At 44.4% G+C, this 22,225-nt stretch overlaps 1 protein-coding gene across 18 annotated transcripts in view; it reads left to right on the top strand.

Moving 5' to 3' along the window:
- Positions 1–22,225, top strand: part of Nin (ninein) — a 102,298-nt gene that overhangs the window by 9,120 nt on the left and 70,953 nt on the right. For 12 of the 18 annotated variants that reach the window (XM_017594089.3, XM_063261705.1, XM_006240158.5 and 9 more), the window contains 2 exons: positions 11,846–11,927; positions 21,961–22,050. In XM_017594089.3, coding sequence (XP_017449578.1) covers positions 11,846–11,927; positions 21,961–22,050 — 172 coding nt within the window. The remainder of the gene's footprint in view (positions 1–11,845; positions 11,928–21,960; positions 22,051–22,225) is intronic. The other 6 variants (XM_008764706.4, XM_008764705.4, XM_008764710.4 and 3 more) reach the window with 1 other exon arrangement.

Raw genomic sequence — 22,225 nt, 5'->3', positions numbered from 1 at the left:
ACAGGTGTGTTGCAACTTGTCTCTTGCAACCTGGCCGTTAACCTGGGGCGTGCAGTTTGTTCGAGTGATAAGGGCATGATAAATTTAGTCTGTGCTTGGAATTAAGTTGTGCGCTGAGCATTATGGGTTACAAGAGAAATAGACTGTTTCCCAGACTTTCTCCCCTTGTTCTTTGTGGGTCATTTCATTGAATCCATATTCATTATGGGGACAGAAAACAAAGGGGGTAGTTTTCCATGGAAAAGAAGGAGAGACGGGAAGAGGGGGCCCTTCGCAGGAAGTAGATGTAGTTTCTAGCTTGACTTTTAAAAAGCTGGTTTTCGTGTGGTTCATTTTGAGGTGAAGTTTGAATCTTCCATCCAGGAAGTAGGACAAGAAAGTAAACAAAACATAGGTGGTCTCCAGTCCAGCTCTACATGCATGGGGAGTGAGTGTGAGAACCGGTTAACTTCCACATTTGACCGGGTCATGTTTCCCCGCTAGATCAAGTGTCAGGGAAGAGACAAAGGAAAGAGGCCCCCCTTGTCTCAAGCTCCTAGCAGTGAGAAGGACATTTGGTGTGTTGCAGTCTAAAGAGTGCCTTCCGTCCTCCCATTCATAACCAGTAGCCTCCTTTAAGATGCTTTGTGTAGAGTTTTCTGCCCTCGGCTCTAGGGCAGGCAAAATGAAAGGGGAGGGACTTCCAAGTTGTGTTGCTAATTGTGACACTCCGTACACTGGTTTGTCCTGCAGGAAGCAGTCAGGAAGCTTAGTCAGGTTTTGCCTCATGTCTTGTTCACTGTCTTCCTACTGACATATGGATGAGTGTCCCAAGCCATAGAAGTATGGATGCGAGTCACAAGAAGGATGAAGACACAGCACTAACTGTGAAGCTAATATTAAAAAATGATATTGGGGGCTTGTCATGATGTGAGGCCAAATAGTCCACCCGTCAGGAAAAAGAAGTTGATTTTGTTGCAAAAAGTAGGGCCGCTCTTGGTCACTTTGAGCAAGCTTAGATGTTTGTGAGTATACGTGGTACCTATAAAATGCTAAAAAGACTCATTTGAAAGGTAGTAAAAAATAGCAATATGGAAAGTCAAAAACCATTTACTCTCTTTCGTGTGCTCCAGGGTTTTAGGTATAGCGGAGAACAAGAATAGCATCTCCCAGTGTGGTCCTCAGGTCGCAGGCCCCTGGGATGAAGGAGTAGGTGCTTTTAGTGCTTCAGAAAGCAGAAGGAGCCATGTTTGGCTGATGGTCTCCCTGAGAACCTCTCAGAGTAAAAAGGGATCCTCCACTGCACAAAGATTCTGCCCCAGCAGCTGGCTAACAATGTGCTCTCCAGATGTGAGCCGGAACCAGGGAACAGTTATCGATTGATTTGTTAATGGCTTGACACCATCAGCCTGCTTTCTCCTGGCTATTTGCCTGAATAGTGAGTACCTAAGTGGTCTGCAGTGTGATATTTACTTAGTGAGCCGGTGATGGAAGTTAAATAGATGTCTGCATATTGATTTCACGTGGGAGGTCCCTGGTGATTTCTTGAGAGGCAGCATTGTCGTGAATTAACACACTACGGCTAAATTTGCATCTTTATGAAACTGAATTATTCCCCTTGGTTGATCGCTTTGACCATATGCTGTGAAGAAGTCTCGTGCACGGTTTATAGTCTTCAGTTGTAAAGCAGTAAATCTCTGAAGAGTTTGCTGGAGCCATTCTGCCTGTTGCCTTCCTGATACACTGACTAGGGATTATATATTGTTAAGGTGTAAGTGTTAAACATCATTTATTTTTAGGTGACACACAGTAACTATACATACTGGAGTGTGGAATTTCAATACATGTGTCACGCATCATGATGAGGTCAGCTGATTGACATCTTCTTGTTGGGAGCGTTAGAAATCTTTTCCATTATCTTTTTTGAAATATTTAATCATTACTAACTATGGTTATTTTTTTTCATTTTATTTGAGTGTGTGTGAGAATATGTATATGTGTGAGTGTGTGTGTGTGAGAGAGAGGGAGAGAGAGAGAGAAAGATGAGGAGAGAGAAAGAGAGAGAGACAGATAGACAGACAAGAGACAGACAGCAGTGAGGGTTAGCAGGCAACCCGAGGTAGTAGGTTCTCTTTTCACCATTTGAGACCTGTGGCAGTCCTTGGCAGTAAGACTTTTTACAAGTTTTTGTTATTGCTTTTTGATTGCTTATTTTATTTTGAGATAGGGTCTCACTATGTAGCTCTGGTTGACCTAGGACTGCTTATGTAGACCAGGCTGGCCTCAAACTCACAAGTTCTTCCTGCCTCTGTTTCCTATTTGCTGGAATTAAAAGGGCTGTGCCACCATGCCAGTCGCAAGCTGATGTTTTTTATGTCCGCTATCTTTCTTCTTGTGAGAAGAAGTTTATAGAAAAAGTTTAAGACTAGGGATAGAGCTCAGATGGTAAAATGCTTATCTGGAATGTGTAAGGCCCCAGGTTCAGTCTCTGGTGCTATAACTGTCAAAGGGTTGGGGTTTGGGTTATACGGACTAGAAACTTGATTTAATAAGTAGAAAAAGATCATGACAAATGATAATACATTGATCAATTCATTAATTCAGCAAATATAATTGTCACTTGTGACAGTCATTCAGTTAGTCTCATTGTATCGGTGCAATTTATTAATGTTTACTATATACTACGGTAGTTCATAAAATTGGCTTTTGGATATATTAGGATCCATCATCTTCCTAGATGCTTCTGACTTTATTTTACCTTTTGAATAATAAACACCTTAATTGAATATAACTCTTATATATCAATGTGTGTGGGCATGTGCATTTTCTATGCATTTGCTAATAGACCGTTTCCTTTCAAGTTAGAGATAGTTGATCTGTCTGGATCTGTAACTTAAGTCATTATTTCCCTGATCCTGTTGATTACTGTCCAGACGTGTAATTTCAGGACCCTTGATTTAACGGAAAGGATCAGGTGCATGTGCTCAGTCCATGACATCAGCTAAACCCCTGTGAAGCCCCACCCTAGGGCCTCCTCCAGATATGGAAACATTGGTAGTCTGGTTGGGTGACATACCTGGTGGGTGATTGGAAAAGGGACTGAATGCTCACACAGGGCAGGATGCTATGTTAACTCTTTGCTGCGCTGAACTTTTACCAAGCAAGTAACCCGATGTTAGGTGCTTCCTGTTGCTTTTAAAACTGTTTACATCAGTTTTAAAGGTCAGCATATGAACAGTGGGTTTCATTATAACACTTTCTCTTAAGATTTATTTATTTTATGTATATGATTGTTCCATCTGCATGTACAGAAGAGCATCAGATCCCATTACAGGCGATTGTGAGCCACCATGTGGTTGCTGGGAATTGAACTCAGGACCTCTGGAAGAGCAGACAGTGTTCTTAACCACTGAGCTGTCTCCAGCTCCCATTATGACAGGTGTTCCCTTGAGCCTCTTCTCTTTTATCAGCAATTAGGATAGAAGGAGACAGCTTGCTTTGTTTTGATAGGTAGCTTCAATTCGGTTTAGATTTGATAGATAACTTAGATTTAGTTTAGATAGATAGCTTAGATTTAGTTGATCTGTCTGGAAACCTTCAGACTACATTCATGTCATACAGTGCATTTCCTTTCCTTATCCAATATGGCAACTTTGGGACAAGACAGTTCCCTTGACGTTCTGAAGCTTTCCATTGCTGTGTTCCTTGATAAAGATATTAAATACCCTGTGTTCTTGGCACACCTGTTCCAATGGAAACTAGCAGGACTCATGGCTCCATGAGTACCTGACCAATGTGATGGTGGACACCTTTAATCCTAGCACTCAGAAGGCAGAGGCAGGCAGAGTTTGAGGCCAGCCTGGTCTACAGAGTTCCAGGACAGCCAGGGCTACACAGAGAAACTCTGTGTCGAGAGAACCACTCCCCCACCCCCCACCCCCAAAAAGAGAAAAGTTTTAATATTAAATTTTGATAGCTTTGCAAACATATAATTTATCTCCCTTCATTGTTCATTTCAGAGTGCTTGGTGCTCTTTCAAGAATGCCACTATTAAGTTGGAATGGTAGATTTGACTTTGTTTCCAGGTCATTAAAAGCTTCTTATGGTTTCTTTCTCTTGCACACACTTAGCTATTTGAAGAGTAAATCTGACAGGGAGGAAGGCTTGCTGACGGCGGTTATTTGGACTCATTCTGCGTGTATGCAATTACACTCGATCATCAGCTCCTGTCTATTTATAACCATCCGCAATCACACTCGCGTGGATATCACTGTGACTCTCCTCAGGCCGACAGCGGCGGGGTGGGAAGCGTGCACCTTCCGTCTCCTTCTCTGTAACTGTTATTTGTGCCGCTTTTGTGACTCTGGGTAGATCGCCCTTCTCCTCTACAAGATTCTCTTTCAGGGCTGCTTCAGACTCCGCCATGCCTGCGTTCCACCTGATCAACGTGCTTCTATTCCATATTGAGGGGTCAATGTCAAACTCACTACAAAATGGACTCCCATTTCTACCCTGTGACTCTTTAAGTCTCAGAGTATTTAGTGTTACAAGCAGAGGTAAAGGGGTGACCCTGGACCCCGGAAGGAGGACAAGTTGTAGTTGCCCATTCTCATTTGACCGAATTCTTTGAATAATGCTTGATTTCTCAGCCACGTAGTTAGGAAGGCTCAGTAAAATTTGCCAATATTTTCTGATATTTTTAATGGGTGGCTTCTTGTCTGCCAAAGGATATTTCATGTCCTTCGGTGTCCATCACAGGTATTAGTCATCAGGACTCATCTGTGTGACAAAGCATCCTAGTACCTTGTAAGGCTTGTCCAAGGTCAGGTGACTCATTCGAGGCAGTGCCAGCATGGGAGGCTAGAGTCCCCAGCCCTTGCATTTAAGCTCACGTGTCCATAGCATCTTGCACACTAACTATGCAAAAGTGAATCTCATCCCTTCACATGCCCTCTAAACAGCGTTACCATCACCGCTGTTGCCACAAGTACATAGGGAGAAGGTACTATCATAGTATAGTTCCCAGTGTCAGACCTCAATTCAAATACTGACTCCTGCCTCAGTTTCTTCATCTGCAGAATGGGAAAAGCAATAACTTCCCTACAAGGCTGATGGGTGCTGACTGACCTTAGAGTATAGACACCAAAGACCTTAAAGAGAGCCAGAGAAAAGGGCCTGCCTGAGTATCCTCCCCACCTCCACCCCCTGTAAGAATGAGTTTTTGATAAATAATGACTTCCCCATGGTTGGAGATTGGTCTGATGCTGCTTATATTCAAATGCTAGGTACCAGCCCCCTAGATCTGGTTGCCCCCCTCAAGGAAAAAAAATCCTCATGTGTACCATGCTATGGTATACATAATGATGCTATGTAACCTTGGTCCCCAAGTTAATTGGTCAGTAGAAGGGTAAAGCCTGTGGTTGGACAGTAAATAGATGTAGGCGGGTTTTCAGTTACCTGGTTGGGGGTTGCAGGTACAGAGAAGAGGGAGAAGAAAGGACAGGGAGGGAGGAGGAAGCCACCATGAGAGGAGATAGATCATGAGCATGTGACCAGGAGGAGCAAGTAACACGGGACATTTGGCTGGGGTATGAGTTAGAAAGCTTCAAAACCTGCCCAATCTAGGCTTACAGTTTGTAAATAAAATACATGGATTGTGTGTCTTTTATATTTAGATTAAAAATTTTCATAGCCTTGTCTTTTGTGGCCAAACACATCTGTTTGCTAGCCAATGAGGTTTCTCCTAGATCGCAGAAACCATTTTCTGATGGGTTCATATTTCTATACCCACCTCAACTAACTATGTCCTGAAGGTTCTGTCACCGATTTCCTCTTGTGTTGGCAGATAGAAAGCAACTAAGTTTAATGACAGCTACATAGAGCTTTGTCTTGTTAAACACTGGTTTGAATGCTCTGGTTTGAGTCTGTTTGAATATTACCTGAGCACATGTGGAAACAATGTGCATTTGATCTCCATGGCTGCACAAGATGACTGTGCAGTGTAGGATTCTTTATTCTACTCTCATCAGAGCTGTTGTTCTGAGCTAGCACTCACTTTTTTTTTTTTTCTTTTTTTCTGAGCTGGGGACCGAACCCAGGGCCTTGTGCTTGCTAGGCAAGTGCTCTACCACTGAGCTAAATCCCCAACCCTAGCACTCACTTCTTATATAGTACTTTACACTCTTTTTTTCCTCCAGAAGGGCAAATTGTTTCCTAAGACAGCATTCATACAGAATGTGGCATGGAGTAGTGATGAGGTAAAAATCTGTCAAGAGGTGGTGACACATCACACACACACACACACACACACACACACACACACACACAGAGAGAGAGAGACAGACAGACAGACAGAGAGACAGACAGAGACAGAGAGAGAGACAGAGACACAGACATAGACACACACTGAGCCTTGACTAGCCTTCCTATTGATTTAGTTTAAATGCCATGTGTGTTTTTAGTCAGGCATGTAATTTCTGCATTGCTGCAAACTGCCCTTTGAGGCATAGATAGAGAAACGCTTATTAAATGAACGGTAGCAATTTTTATTCAAGTGGGGAAGTACCAGTCAGGGCACCCACACCTGGAAGCCCATTACCTTGTAAGACTGAATTGCCTTGTATATTTGTGTATGTCTAAATTTTGATACACCACAGTAGTAAAGCTCCCTTGGAGGGAAAAGGGTACTAAATCGTCTTAGTTACCGAGCATGGTGAACTCACTCTTAATGTGATTCTTAACAATAGGGGCCTTTTACCAGCATTTTGGTTCTGAGTTGAACCCTGAGGGGCTTTTTACCACGTCAGTATTCATGAACATCAATGAAAAAAGAAACTGAAATCACCTATCTCCCTTAGAGAATGGTCTCCTTGAATCAAAGATGTGGCGTTTATTTCGGTTTAAATCCTGGGGCCCAGGGTCTGCATGCCCTTGCAAGAAGGAAACAGAGATAGAAAGGGCTTGAAGCTGTGCTAATTGTTTAGCTCAGCTGCTGAGTGCTGTCTAAGGTTTGCTTGAAGGAAGGGACCAACCTAGATACGTGACATTGGACCGTGAGGCACCTCTGACTTAACAATCACAGATGCTTCATGTGCTAAAATGAGACTGATTTCCCTCTTGGTATGGAGGCCTTTAACTCTGCCTTCTCTGAGAAAGCAAAGATCACAAGCCAGGCCCTATTTTTCCCTCCCACTGGCCAAGTAGGACAGACTGACTGATCAGGGGTCCCTGCCAGCTTGCTTTGTCTCTTTCCAGGTACTCACCAGATTCTATCTTCTTGCCACTAACACACTCACCTTTCTTCTACATTCTGTTCTCCTGCTCCCTAGAGTGGATCTGATAAACTCCTTGAGAGCAGAGGTCAAGGTGTCTTGAGTTCAAGTTCTCTGCCTGCTATGGCCTTACATCTGCTGTGCAGGGGGCACCTGGTGGCTTGCCACGAAGCCCAAGGTTTCACTTGGCTCAGTGGGGCTCTCTTGGCTCTCTTGAGAGGTCAGGTCATGAGTGAAGTGGGCCTGAGTCCGGCAGAATGGCTGGTTCTGGTAGAGCCACATTAGAAGGCCTGGTTCCCCAGGTAATCCTGCCACTCCTAAGACGTGGGTAGGAGCAAGGAACAGGCTTTCTCTTTTTTTTTTTTTCCTTTTTTCTTTTTTTCGGAGCTGGGGACCGAACCCGGGGCCTTGCGCTCGCTAGGCAAGCGCTCTTCCGCTGAGCTAAATCCCCAACCCCGGAACAGGCTTTCTCTTAACAACCTTTATCTTCCAAACGTAAAGGTGGCATCTCAGACGGGTAGTGTAAAATTCAAAGACAAGCTGTCTGTGAGAAAACCTTTAGATTACTCCACTTACCTTGGATTATCCGAGACATACATGAATAACACTTCCCAGTAACTAAATCCTTTACCCCATGTTTTGACACGCAAGGGGGGAGAAGAGATTAACTGTTAGACAGTCAAACAATCGGTTTAAGTTTTATCTGATCAAAGAGTATATTACACGTAATTAGACTCACTTAATCATTTTTGCCTTATTAGCTTTTTCAATATAGTAGAAAAGGGATATGTCAGGCTTCATTTAGCAGCATCTACATCTATGCCCCAGACTAAACAACCCCAGCCCATTAGGTTTCAAGTGCATATATTCCGTCTTTTAAAAATAGTTTACAGAGAATTATTTTAACTTTTTTTAAAAGTGAAAGAATCACCCATTATTTGTGTGTGAAGTTACTTTTTGTCCTTACCGTGGGGGTGTCTGTCTTTTGCTTGCTGTTTCTAGACTGTAGTGTGTGGATTGCAGCAGGATGGCCTTTAGTAGTGAAGCCAGATGTGGTGGGGAACACCTTTAATCCCAGCACTCCTGAGGGCAAGACTGGTGGCTCTAAGTTGGAGGCCAGGTAGTGAGATGCTGTCTTAACAACTATAAAAAAAGTGTGTGTGTGTGTGTGTGTGTGTGTGTGTGTGTGTGTGTGTGTGTGTGTGTGTGTGTTGGTACCCGGGTGTGCTCTTGCAGAGAATCTGGGTTCAATTCCTAGCACACATGGTGTCTCACAAACCATCTGTAACTCCTGGACCCATAACTCCTTCCTGACTTCCAAAGGCACCAAGCACACGTGGGTGAAATATACAAATAAAGTAAATAAATCTTTACAATAACAACAGTTGGAAACTCCTGCACTGGTCCTATCTATCCTGCACCCTGGCAGATGTGCCTAAGCTGTATGCAGCCACAAGGTCTTGCCCATTGGTCTCCTCAGTGTCTGCCTTACGCTAGATAATCAGATAATCAAGGCTTGGAGATTAGGAACCTACCATCCCCAATGCTTCTAGTTGTTATATCTTAGTCAAGGAGATTTCAGCTCCATGGAAAGCCTCTAACGTTGATTAGAGTAATTTCAGGTTACAGGTACCTGAACTGTGTGTCAGGGGAGGTTTCTAGACCCTGGGATGAGAATCATGATTTCTATTTACTGAACTGAATTAGGACCAAACTTAACACTGAAGGCTTTTCCCCCTTCTTCCTCTTAAAGGCAGAGTCTCATATAACTCTGGCCCGCCTGGGGCTTGCTGTGTTGTTTGAGGCTGACCTTAAACTCTCAATCCTCCTGTCTCTACCTCCTCCACCTCCCAAGTGTTGTGATTACAGGCAAGCATCACCACACCCAGTTCTCAGAAAGACTCTCATCTATGACTATCAAAGCACAGACCTTTAGAAACCCTCCAGAGACCTACAGAGCCGAGTATAAAGAGCTTGAATTTTTTCAGGAAAATGCCTTCCTTTCAAATGACCCTCCTGTTTAGCTTGTCACTGCAGGAAGGGGAGAAAGGCTTCACTCAGGGCCCTCTGAATAACTCAAGTTGGGGAAACTCAGAGTTAGGGGTCTCCATGTACAACAGACCAGCTCAGTCTCTCTGATTCTACAGCTCTCAGGAGTAGACTGGCCCCAGGATCTACAACGGCTGCCCTAACCTCTTAGAACTTGACTATGCTGCTCCTGTGGTCATTGGCCATGCTTCAGAATACGGCTCCATTTCTCTGTTGTTGGGAACAGTCTACCCAGGATTATACATGATAATATTAACTACCACTTGTGGGGCCTAATAAGTTCTAGAGTGTTCTAGACATTTTACATAACTTTCATTTTACTTCCCTAGCACTGCTTAGGGAAGGAAATTATGAAATCACAAGGTATGCAGTGCTTAGCACAGTGCCTGCTAGACACGACATTCCCTATGAGTTTGAGTTCCATGAAGACCGGTGTTTTGTGTCACTTTCTTCTCTGTTGTGTTACCAGGGCTTAGTGGGGCACATAGCTGCTGCTCAATACATGCCTGTCAAATGAATGATGGAGGATATGTGCTAGACAGCCCCAGTTGTTGCCGATCAGCACACAGAAGCTTGGGATGGTTAGGCAAGCTAGCGAGGTCACAGTGGGCATTGAGCAGCAGAGTGGCCCTCAGAGCCTGGGTGCATCTTCCCAGCCCTACTGCTGCCTGCCCTGAAAAGGAGGAACGGAACGGTTTTGATCTTAAGAGACATCTGTCCCAGATGTGTGATGCTATGAACTGGCCGTTGGGATAAATGACCTCAGCCATACATATACAAATACATCATATACATCATATACACATACATCTATACTTATACCTATACAAGTTATTTTTCTTAACAGCAATTAGAATATTAGGTAAAGCCCATACGATCTAGAAGGAATCTAGGCTGAAGTGAGGGCTCAGTGATTAAGAGCAGTCGCTGCTGTGGCAGATCTGGGTCTGGTTCCCAGCACCCATTTCACATAGCACACAGCCACCAGTAACTTCAGTTCCAGGACACCCAGCACCCTCTTCTGGCCAGGATGGGCACTTGCAGGCACATACAAACAAGCAGGCACACATTTACATATACGTAAATATAAATAAATTAAAAACTTTGAAATCTCTAAAAGGAATATAATGGGGGGGAGTTTTAATCAAAGAGTAGTGGAGCTCACATCTACTTTGGGAGAATGTAGAAAAGTATAATAGTTTTGTTCGGTGTAAGGTTTTTCTTTTTTTCCCTCAAGACAGGGTTCTTCTGTGCGCCTCTCAGTTGCTGTGTTAGAACTTGCTCTGTAGATGAGGATGCCCTTAAACTCAGATCCACCTGCCTCTGCCTCTGAAATGCTGGAATTAGAGCCATGCCTGGCTTGGGTGTGTGTGTGTGTGTGTGTGTGTGTGTGTGTGTGTGTGTGTGCGCGCGCGCGCACATGTTGTGATTTCTTTTGTTTGTTTTATATTAGGAAACTGATCCTAAGTCCTTGAACATAGTAGGACAGTGTGCTACCCATGTTTAATTTTTTATTAATTTGATTTTGAGACAGGACCTTATTAAGTTGCTTGGGCTGGCCTAGAACTCCATCACTCTTTCAAATTTGTGGCCCTGGTGCCTTAGCTCTTTGGTAGTTGGAATTACAGGCTGCAACCACTAAGCCTGACTCATGCTTCAGTCTTAAGACATGAGTCTCAGGAAGGACACCTCTGCTTTGTTTGATTTGTGCAGATAGGACATTTTTCCAATAATAAGATGACTAATATGCATTGTCAACTTTCCGATTTTAATTTGGAAGCGAATTTTTAAAATTTATCATTTATAGTTGAAACCTCTGTCCAGGAAAATAAGTGCCACACAATCAAAGTAGAATTATGTTGACTAGAAATGCTACTTCTCCCTGCTGTCCCAGGCCGAGGTCACAGAAAGGTGGAGAAGAACAACTTTTACCCGTGTAAGCGCTTCTGATGAGTGTTTCTGAAAGTCAGACTGGATCTCCCAAGCTAGTCAAGGCAATTATGTTTTATGAAGCGATGGATGTACTTCTCAGGCTTCTGCATTCTGTGTGTTTGCCGTTGATTTTTTTTCCATACTCAAGGGACCTGGGAGATAAATATTATATACTTGCCCCAGGCAAAACCGTATTAAAGTCATCCTTGAAAGAGCTGACTCCCTTCTAGACTGTCCTGGGCGGTAAAGGCATCCACAGAGCAGTTTGACAATGGGTCGTTTACTGGGGAGGTTTTTCCTAAAGTCTAACAGGCTGCCTTTCTCTTTTGATCTTGTTTGAAAGGTAAAGGGGTTGAGAGTTCAAAATGTATCTTCCTGAGTTTACAGAGGGTTTGCCAGCGAGCTTTCCTCCTAGAAAGCTGAACAGATACTTGTATTTGTTTAAACACCACTGTGTTCGTGGCCCTGCGTGTCAGCAGTGAGCAGCCTGTTGTTTCTAATGTGCTTTAGAGATGAAGGATGAGAACAAACGTGGGTGCAGACACCCTGCAGATGGGTCTGCCTTCTTAGGGCTGTGGGAAATGATTTTAAATTTATTTTTAATTGCTTTTTAGGTACATTTCGACCAATTTAAAGAAGCATTAATACTTATCTTGTCTAGAACTCTGTCCAGTGAGGAGCACTTTGAGGAGTCAGGTAAGAGCACTACCATTTCTTCTACTTTATATTCTACCTTAAAACTGTATCAAGGGAAGGGCCAGGCATATAGCTCAGTGGTAGAGTGTTTGCCTGACATGCACAAGGCTGCGAGTTCAATCCCCAGGTCTTCCCTCCTCCTTGCAAAGTTTGAAAAGTTTCCTGGAGAAAAATGTGAGGAGCTTGAAGTGTGTGGGGGCGAGGGTTTGGGATGTCTGTCTTCCATAGATTGAACCCTTCTTTCTAGCGATTCTCTTCGATACCCTCACAAGAGCTTTGTGGCTGTTAACCAGCAATGGGTTTTAAATGAGACTTCTTTGCCACAGAAGCACACGATGGAAGAAATAATTGGATCATTCCTAGGGAAGGATTGGCCATAGCAATGATTCCTAGGAATGATTGATGGTGACTCCTTCAGCCTTACTTCCTGTCTCTGTGTGCCGTTTGGTCTGGGGGAGATTTTCCTGAAAGGAGAACTGTGACCAACAATAGAGAATGCTCTGTGGTCTCAATGGGTAGAAAGCTCTCTACTTGTAGACATGACTGTTTGACAGTGTGGTGACCTCTGCACGATCCCCACCCCACCCTCAAGTGTCTGTGGTCCTGGCACCTGGATGAATACTTAGCATTAGTAAATATGAAGTAACTGTCATGAAAGAATTGAGATGTATCTCACTGGTTTATTTTAAAGGAAAGTGCCACATACTATAAGCTACACAGTTACACATCTCAAAAGTGCTGTCAGATATACTCTAATAAAACGTTTTTGATGATAACATATATTCTAATCTAAATGGTCACATCTTGCCCGGGTGTTTGCATGTCTTAAAGTCAGAGAAATTTAAAGATTTGAGGGAAATTCTGAAGTGTAGAAACCTGTATTTGAGTACAGGAAGTTATGACGTCACTTGATTGGCATGGGCTAGGGATAAGGCCTGACTACACAGGGGCATCAGGAAAATTTGAAGGCGCTGTAACTTCTGTCTCTTGCAATGTAATGGGAGTTCCATGATCACATGAGCTTTTCCTACCCATACATCTTTAAACCCGATTTTAGAAAAGAAAACAGACAGGAAATTATTGTCCAGTGTGAACAGAAGCAGTTGGCATTTTGTTGGCATTTTGTGGTGTTCTTTGGGGTGACCTATTTACACGGAACACAGATGGGAACTCATTTCTTCTCTTCACTGGTGGTCTAGGTCTCCACTGGACTTTGAAAAGTGTTCCAGATTTGGGTCATGTGTCTGGGCCTTACCTTTAATAATGTTTTGGGTTCTGCCTTAAGTCTCTCCCCTTTTGCTAAGGGTATCTACCATTAGTAAGGCTGTTTGTGGACCCAGGACTAGACACAACTTCCTGGTAGCTCCTTATTGAGCCTGGGAGAGGTGTGTATATTCTTCAGACTTTTCTAGGCTAATAACATGATGTCTGTAGGTGACTACTGTTGGAACAAGGACTCTTGCTACTTTTGGGGTCTCGCTATTTATTGGTATTTTGCTTCTTAAAAGTTTGTCATCTTGAGAGCAATTATACAAGATCAGGGGACCCTGGATAGAGTGGTAGGTTTTGGCTAATATGAGCACAGGCAATTTAAACATGCTTCTGTTCTCTTCCTGTGCTTTCAAGAGCCCTGCGAAGGGGCAGCCTTGATGTTAATCCACACAACACTTTCACCATCCGTCCTGAAAACACACACTATTGTCTGACACTGTAGAAATACAGGTTTGTCGTGACCACACACGTGGAGGCGGCCCCTGGGGTTGTACAGAGTTGGAGATGAACAATTGGAAGAGATAAACTTGAGTCTGCTAGGATGCCAGGCTGACAAAGCTAGCCACAGATGGCGGTTTCATTACTGCGTGTGGGCCACACTACTGTGCGGGCAGAGGCTGCCATTTGGACCAGTCTTCCAGGACTACACCCAGAAGGCATTCTCATTCCATCATGTTCCAGAACTGTTCCCAAAGCAGTATAATGCAGCAGTAAGGTCTCTATGGCCAGGACAGCATTTCAGCCAGTGTTTCAATGATGCTGCTCACCCTTGTCCTAACAGGGTACAAATCCAGAGTGGAGCCAGTGCCTTGGGTATTTTATCTACCAGGAAGCAGGCATCATGGCCCATGACTCCTACACTCCCTGCTTTGTCTGTGGTTGGCCCTGTCTCCCCGGTCCCTTCAGTTGCTCATGGCAATCAAGCCATTTTTCCCACTAAAACATGCACCTACTCACTCTAAATGTGATTCTTCTACCCACTCAGACTGACCTGTTTGTGTGTGTAGAGACAGAAGGGACTCAAGCAAAGTGAGTTCAGCCCGACCTCTCTGGAGCTTCGTGATAACCATCCTTCAATGGCAGACTGCAGCATGTAGGGCGGGAGAGAGCTCTGTTTTATAAAAAGTCAAAATGGGGCCATAAAGCAGGACCAGGGCAGTCCCATGAATAAATCTCAGAGGAAGACATTAATACTGTGTCACCAGCATATGTGTAGAACCTAGTTTTAAGTATTTTTTTCAAAGATTTATTTATTTTTAGCTTATATTACATCTATGTGCCAGTGTCCAAAGAGGCCAGAAGAAGGCAACTGATCCCCTGGAATCAGAGTTACAGGCTATGTTAAACCACCATGTGGGCGCTGGCAACCAAACCCAATCCTCTGAAGGAGCAGTCAGTGCTCTTAACTGCTGTGCTATCTCTCCAGCCTCTAGAGTAAAGACTTTTAGCCTTCAGATGGATGGGCTGGCCCTCAGTCTGTGCAGCCTGTCTCAGAGCCTGCCAAGGTGTTCTAGGTGACAAGGGGGAGTGAACTGCAGCGGGTCATACCTGACAGTCGGTGACAGAGCCGTCTGTGCCCCTGCCTTGTTGGGATGCTCAGAACTTAATTCCTTTCTCACCACATGGATCTATATTGTGGTGTGTTTGTCATGCCTTTCGAAATCCTAGTGGACTCTGAGAGAAAAGATAACACCAGGAAGGTGCCTAAGGAGACGGGGCTATAGGATAGAGTGTGAGAAATCCAGAGGGTCATGAAGTATATTGTGGTGTGTTTGTCATGCCTTTCGAAATCCTAATGGACTCTGAGAGAAAAGATAAAACCAGGAAGGTGCCTAAGGAGACGGGGCTATAGGATAGAGTGTGAGAAATCCAGAGGGTCATGAAGCTTAACAGTAAGCGTTCTGTAGGACAAAACATCCTGTGTCTGTTCTAGGCAGGTGCTCGAAAGGAACAGGACCAAAGGAACGTGTATATACATGTGCATATAGATATGCTGCTTGTACGATGGAGTTCTCTAGATTGGCTTACACGATGGGTTGCACAACCCAACAATGGCTGTCTGTCTGATAGAAAGGCAAGAACCAGAGATCCCAGCCGTCCCCAGTTAGCATTGAAAACTCACAAGTGCCCATTCCTGCAGAGTCACTGGTACTGGGTACCCCTTGAAAGGCCAAACATACTGGAGTCTGATGTCTAGGGAAGGAGAGCAGCGTAGCCATTTACCCACTCATCCACAAAGAGGGCAAGCCAGTGCCACATGCAGTCTCAGCTCCTTCATTGAACATCTTAATCCTGGCCTGCCCTTGGAGGGCTGCACAGTCCATCTCGAGGGTGAGGTCTACTCCCCGGCACTCCCTCACATGTCCGTCTTCTCCAGAAATGCTCCCATAGACATACAGGAGTGTCTCATCAGTTACAGACACTTCCTAATCCACTCAAGTTGACAACCCAACCAGCCATTACAGTACCTGACCAAGCGACAGTCTTGAAAAATCTTGTTGATACGATGGGAAGAGCCTAGAGCCAAAACCCACTGGCTCTGCCTCTTTTGTGGTGTCACCTCGTACATCTCTCCTCTACGGTCTCTGACCAGCTGACATCTAAAAATGGAACCCTTTCAGCTCCAAAGTTTGCTTGTGTCTTCTCCTAATGCCATTATGGCATTATTTAAATCTATAGGGAAAGCCACACATGCTCTTTCTGTAAGTACGTTAGTACCTAACATAGCAATGTTAACTAGCTTAACTGTAAAGTTCTCCAAAGGGCAGACGCTGTCTTCCATGCTCTCTTCCTCTTCCTCTTCAGGCAGTTGTACATAAATAGTCCAAAGCAAAGCTCTAAGGGGACTTGAGGGGATGCAGAATTCAGTCATGTTTACATCCCCGTCTTCAGTTCTGCCCTTTATAACATCTCCTGAGCTACTTTTAGCATCTCTATAAGACTGGCTTTGGAAATTCTAAGACTTGTAGGACTTTTTCCTGTAAAAGCAGTAACAATAGAAACTTAGATAAGGACAGGACAGTGGGCTGGGGTGGAAGGGTGTCCTCTATAACTTCCAACCTAATTAACTGGGAAGTGGCCCGACCCCCTCATAGCTGCATGTGCTATTTAATTTTTAAATTGTTTCTGGGATCAGAGAGGGGCAACAGCTTATTAACTATTTATTCAATTGGTAACGGCATTGGATTACCGTGGTTTTGTAGTGGAGATGCTGCAACCCATGGCGTCGACATGGCCCTGGCTCTGGTCTCTAGAGGCGTTGGCTTTCCTCTGATGCACCTTGCACTGGGTTTGTGCTGTGGATTAAATGTTAGCATAATGCAGGAGCCCACTGAAGTGCCTTTGCTTTGTTGATGGGACTGGGAGGGAAAAGCCAACTCCACTAGGAGAACAGGAAGAGGCATCCTTCTGGCAGGTGGTGGCTGCTGTTCCAGAACTTTAATTCCATCCCATTCATTTCATTGTAGTTATTTTCCTTACATTGTCAAAAAAAGCCATAGATGTAAAAAAACATGCCCTTTCATTCACACAGCAAGCATGAGTTAGCAAAGTGAGTTCCTTGGACACTGGGCTAGATCCTGACTTACAGCCATCAAAGAAGGGCACGTTTGCAACTCCACGCCGAGGTGTCGAGCCAAGCTCTGGAGTCTGGCTGCTGTCTGTACTTGGTAAATTGTCACACATGTAGCTCAAGAGGCTTGCCTGCTTCACTTTGGCTAAGATAAAAACATAAGCACCTTTCTTCTGATGTTAGTAGCGTGAAGACCGCAAGAACCAGACATTTTCTCCAAATCACCATCACCACCACCACCGAAATCAACCATACAATGTGTTATATCTGCACATTGGTAGTGCACACCTGTAATCTCAGCTCATAGGCGGTCAGGATCACAAGTTCAAGGTCAACCTGGCTTAAGAAGTGAGATCCTGACTTAAATTTAAAAAAGAAGGTATTTTTGCAAGTCATGCAATTGGAAACTCTCTGCCTGCTGGTGGTCAGGTAAAATGTTAGAACCTTGGCCGTGAACTGTAATGATGCTGGTTAGTGCATGCCTCTCTCAGATTGCATGTAGCGTAAATGATCATGTGTATAGAAGGATGCTCACTTTGGCTAGAGTATGTGTGGTGGAGTAAAAAAGTTGGCAGTGTGTCAGTAGGCAAATTGTGGCTTATGTGTGTAATTAGAGGCTAAGCAGTTATTAAAATGCCATAGAGGGCTGCTTATTGTTAGGAAAATTTTACTAAAAATAAAAGGCAATCTTTTCAAACCCCATGCGTCGTCCTATAAATACTCGTGCCGCTTAAAATTAGTAAATAGGGTACCGAGAACCTCGATAATGAAGTCGTACTTGGGACAAGTATATTTTATTTCAGTTGCAGTGAGTGTGTGAGAAGGCTCCCACACAGAGGACAGACACAAAGGGCACGAGAGTCTTAGAGAGTTTGATCACCTCCCTCACAGCAGCCTGTCCACGGAGGTAAAAGCAGCTAACAGGGAAGAGACAAGTATAGCGAGAGCAGCAAGATTGGGACGTCTCTGGTTTCTGTCCATTTGCCACTCGTCTGACATGTTAGAAGAAACAAGACTGAGGGGATAGACTGTGATTTGAAGGTTGGGACTGGCTCTGTTCCTCCAGGTGCCTAGTGCTGGGCACATCTTACTCTGATGGCTTTGGGCTGCCATCAGTTCCACAGCAGCATGGGTGGTAGGCTAGTACAGGGTGGAGCTCCTGTGACCGGAGCTGCTAGACAGGACCATGACCTTGCTCCAAGGCATCCTTGAGGAAAGGAAGCCTTCATGAGGTTTAGGACCCCTAACCTCCAACACCCTGATGCAGTATCTTGGTTCTAATGCTCATGTCTTTTTTCCCATGGAGTCCAGAAGCCCCGGGAAGTGTTACAGTTGAAACTGGATTGGAAATTCTAACATGCAAAGGTGGTTTTAGAAAAATGTGACTATGGCCATTATTAAATCAGAAGCTGCAGACAGTCTGAGTTACACAACGGCATAAGAGAAAAAGGCACCATGAAAGTTGTGCCAAGAAGTTCCTTGAAGGTGATGCTTTGAGTTGAGCCTTGAATAGCAGGGAAGGTTCAGTCCAGGGGAAGTGACCCACCAAGTGATGGCAAATGAGCATCCTCCCAGGCCAGCCAATCAGGCGGGCCTCCCTGGCCAAGGTGGGAAGCACTGGCATTGTTATTGGTATAGATCTCTTCCTGTCCATTGCTTGACTGCTCTATATCTGAGATAAACTATGGAACTGGCCCAGTCAGCACAGGGCATTGCCACCCCCACATGTCTGTCTGTCTAGCTGTCTATCATTCCAACCTGGTTGCTCATGGAGTCTTGCTGTTTGCTTTGCTCATATTTAGACTCCGTTGTGGTTCTGCTCTTCCCAAGCCTTCTAACCCTAGGATGAGGCAGGGTTGGGGCAACATGATAGAGGTCAGATCATGCAGTAAGGGACAGGACCACATGACCTCCTAATCTTCCCAAGAAAGCCTCGTGGGGTTGTTTGTCTTGAGATTTGCACACAGTTCATTTTTTTTTTTATTGTTTTTATTTTTAAGTTGAGGTCAGGAACTCTCCGAGCTGAACAAAATGAACTTGAAAGGGGGGCCTCAACTGGTGCCCCTGCCCTTCTGGAGTCTTTGAAAGTGGGGTGTGAGGACTCTATGATCCTGTCACTGTACCCAGAGAGGGCTTGATAAAGACCCCCTGAGCAGATGCACCTGATGTAGAAACACCACAAGAGAGGTGTAGTCGCAGGTTGAGCAAGGTGCCAGTGTTCCTGGTGTCTCTGGCCATGAAGTCCTTGGCTCACTAAGGGTCAGAAAGGGAGACAGGAAGCAAGGGTCTTCAGAACCAGTCCAGAAAAAGAATGTTGGTATCATCATAGCCAGGCTTTCTACTTCACCCTCGGAAATAGTCAAAGGCTATTCAGAAAAGTCTGATTTAAAAATGATTTTTAAAAGGTTCCTCATATCCCTCAACACACATGAGGTACCCCCTCCGATGTCCTGTGAGTAGGCATTGAAGGAGTGCCCTGAAGGCAGCCTTGGAAGTCTGCTTAGGTTCTCTGTTGTGTGCTTTGGTGTCTCTTAGGTCCTGAGCTTGTGTTTGCACAGAGAGAGTTTTGCGTGATGAAGTCATGGTTGGAGTCACGGGGACTCTGTGCTCTCTGCTTTTGGCCAGCCATGCAATTTGAGACAGCAAGAGCAAGGGTTCTAGGAGGGCAGGAGGTCTTAGGGGGAGAGAAAGTGAGGCAGACACAGAGCGCTTCCTTTGCACCCCTTGGCTAGGAGGAGCTGAAAAAGGAGTCAAGGTACTTGTTCCTCTACCTGCCTTTGGCTCATCCACACAGGCTACCATTGTCTGAGGTACTGCATTTCCATTTTAATTTTTCTGTAAGTGCTGGGTCCTTTGGTCACACCATACATGTACCTGTCACAGCTCTGAAGTGTCTCTTCTTGGGACAGCTGAGCTATAGAACAAAGGAGTATGTGTGCTTTGCTGCCCCCCTAGGAGGGAAAGAAATAAATGCTTTTCTTTCTTTTTTACCCTTTGAATTCCCTACTTACATCTTTTTTTTTTTTCCTACCTGCTTTGTTGAGCCAGCGAGTTTCCTCACTTGCTCTAGCATCTTGAGAGAATTGAATCCAGGTTTCTTTTTGGTTCTCTGTTTCTCACCAGGTGTTTGGTTTATGGAGTAAAACAGATATCTAAATCAGGCTGGTTAGGACTGCCTTGAAGCTACCTTCTGTACCTAAGCTTTCTTCCAGGCTGGACAAGAGCCCTGGAGAGCAGGCTCGCCTGCTTTTTCCCCAACACCTAATTTTATTTATTTTCTCTCATCGTTAGTGAGTGGTGTGTGTCTGTTCCTAGGTGCGTGCACATGAGCATGGAGGCCAGAGATTGTCATCAAGGGTCTTCCTCTAACACTCACACCTAAGATTTTTTTGACACAGAGTCTCTCACTGAATCTGAGCAGTTCCTTTAGAGGGGCGAGGATCTGAAAAGAGGCTGGCTGACCAGCTCATTGCGATTCCACATAGAGCTGGGATTATAGGTCTAGCTTTGATGCAGGTGCTGACCATCCAAACTCAGGCCCTATGTTGTGCAGCAGGCATTTTGCCAACTGAGCCATTTCCCCGACTCATCCCTCCCCCCTGTTTTATTTTTATGCTTGGTACCAACTAGTAGAAATGGGCAAGAAGAGAAAATGTGTTGTGACTATCCTTTGAAGGAGCACGCGGTCCTTCATGCCTCATTTCACGAGTCTCCCATTTCATGCATCTTGGAGCTCTGGCCTATGCTGAAGGAAGCCCTGAGGTAGAAACAGTTTCATTTCCCCATATTATCTAGCATCAGTAACATTGTTCCAGAATGAAACTCAAAGAAACTGTTGCTTCTGAGTACACTCCTAAAGTAAATCAACTTTGCCCCAGGGTGGCAGTTTCTCCCATTAGAGTGAGAGTACCTTAAAGTTCCCACAGTGGCCATCTGTTTGGACTGCCTCTGCCCTTGGGAAGCCCTGTTGAGACAGCTGTGGAGATTCATACTCTGCAAATGCTCAGTACAGCAACAGCTGTCGACCATGAATGTTCTCTCTGGACCTTCTCACTCTTGGGGTCTCTCCTTCCTTCAGATAAACTCATTGATGCCGATGTTCTCAGAACAACAAGAGAGGTGTGAGCACATGACTCTAAGAAGTAGCCATTTCTAACTGCTGTGGTAGATCTAATTTTTATTGCTCATATGGATGGATCTAGAAACTCTGACAAGCAAGCCTTAATAATTCACCTTTCTTTTAAGCCTGTGCAGTTTCTTTATTGAGACTAACATATAACAAACCTGAGGACTCACTTTCACAAAATGTGATTTGTTCTAGAAAGCATTATATGATGCCTTCTAGATCACAGGCCCGACAGGCCCACGAAGAAGCCACTTTATTTTCTAATAAGTAAAACATTTTAGAGAGCCCATAATCCACCTTTCTTTCTTTTTTTTTTTTTTCTTTCTTTTTTTCGGAGCTGGGGACCGAACCCAGGGCCTTGCGGTTGCTAGGCAAGTGCTCTACCTCTGAGCCAAATCCCCAACCCCCCACCTTTCTTTAGTACATGTTAACATCTTCATTCTAGTAAGATTTCTGTCAGAGCTGGAAACACACACACACACACACACACACACACACACACACACACACACACACACTGGCTGATTATATATGTGTATGAAACATATGTGTGGGTGATGTATATACATATATGTAATATAGAAGATATTAACTTAAAATTTGCTTACAATTGGTTATTGTATTAAAATGTAATTTAAGAGGTTTTAACATTCCTGAAACAAACAAACAAAAAAGTAGCCTCCAAATCATTTGTATAGAAGAAGAGCTGTTAAGATTCCATCAACACTCCCTACTCTGACGAGAATTAACAACACATAGCCAGGGGTCACTTCCGCTGCAGATAAGAATCCCATCCGCAGGAGAGTCTGTAGAGACTTCCACTTTTTATGCATTTTTTTCTTCTGGAAGCAGTGCAGAACACAGTAAGAACTCCTTTGCCAGTTACATCCCCGGACAAACCCTATTCTCATACTTGGAAAGTACTGGGTTTTGTGTTTTCCTCTTAATCCTTTCTAAGCCCTCCTAGTCACTAATGATGTATCCTGTTAGTGTATGTCTGGCTCTAAAATCTAAGAACATCTCATAGATTAAGGATGCTTCTGCATTGCTTCTTGTCTGACCAGCATCTGTGGGTGTCAGCTGCCAACAAGTAACGCAAGTGTCTGTACCGCTTCTGGGTACCCACAGACTGACACACTCACTTCTGAAGAAAGGTACCTTCAAGTGTGCATGCCACTCTCAATATAAGTTGTGTATGCTTAAACACTTCCTGGAAGAGCATCGCTCGATCTAATAAAATGATTTGGCTTGGACTTACAAAGAGCTGCTGCATAGTAATCGCTGGAACTTGCATAGCTGTCATAAATACTTCACTCCTGGCTTCCCTGA

Source organism: Rattus norvegicus, chromosome 6 (assembly GCF_036323735.1).
Source record: "Rattus norvegicus strain BN/NHsdMcwi chromosome 6, GRCr8, whole genome shotgun sequence".
In the NCBI taxonomy this organism is placed as follows: Eukaryota; Metazoa; Chordata; class Mammalia; order Rodentia; family Muridae; genus Rattus; species Rattus norvegicus.
Note: the sequence above shows the minus strand (reverse complement) of the source record. Positions and strands in the feature narration are given on the sequence as shown.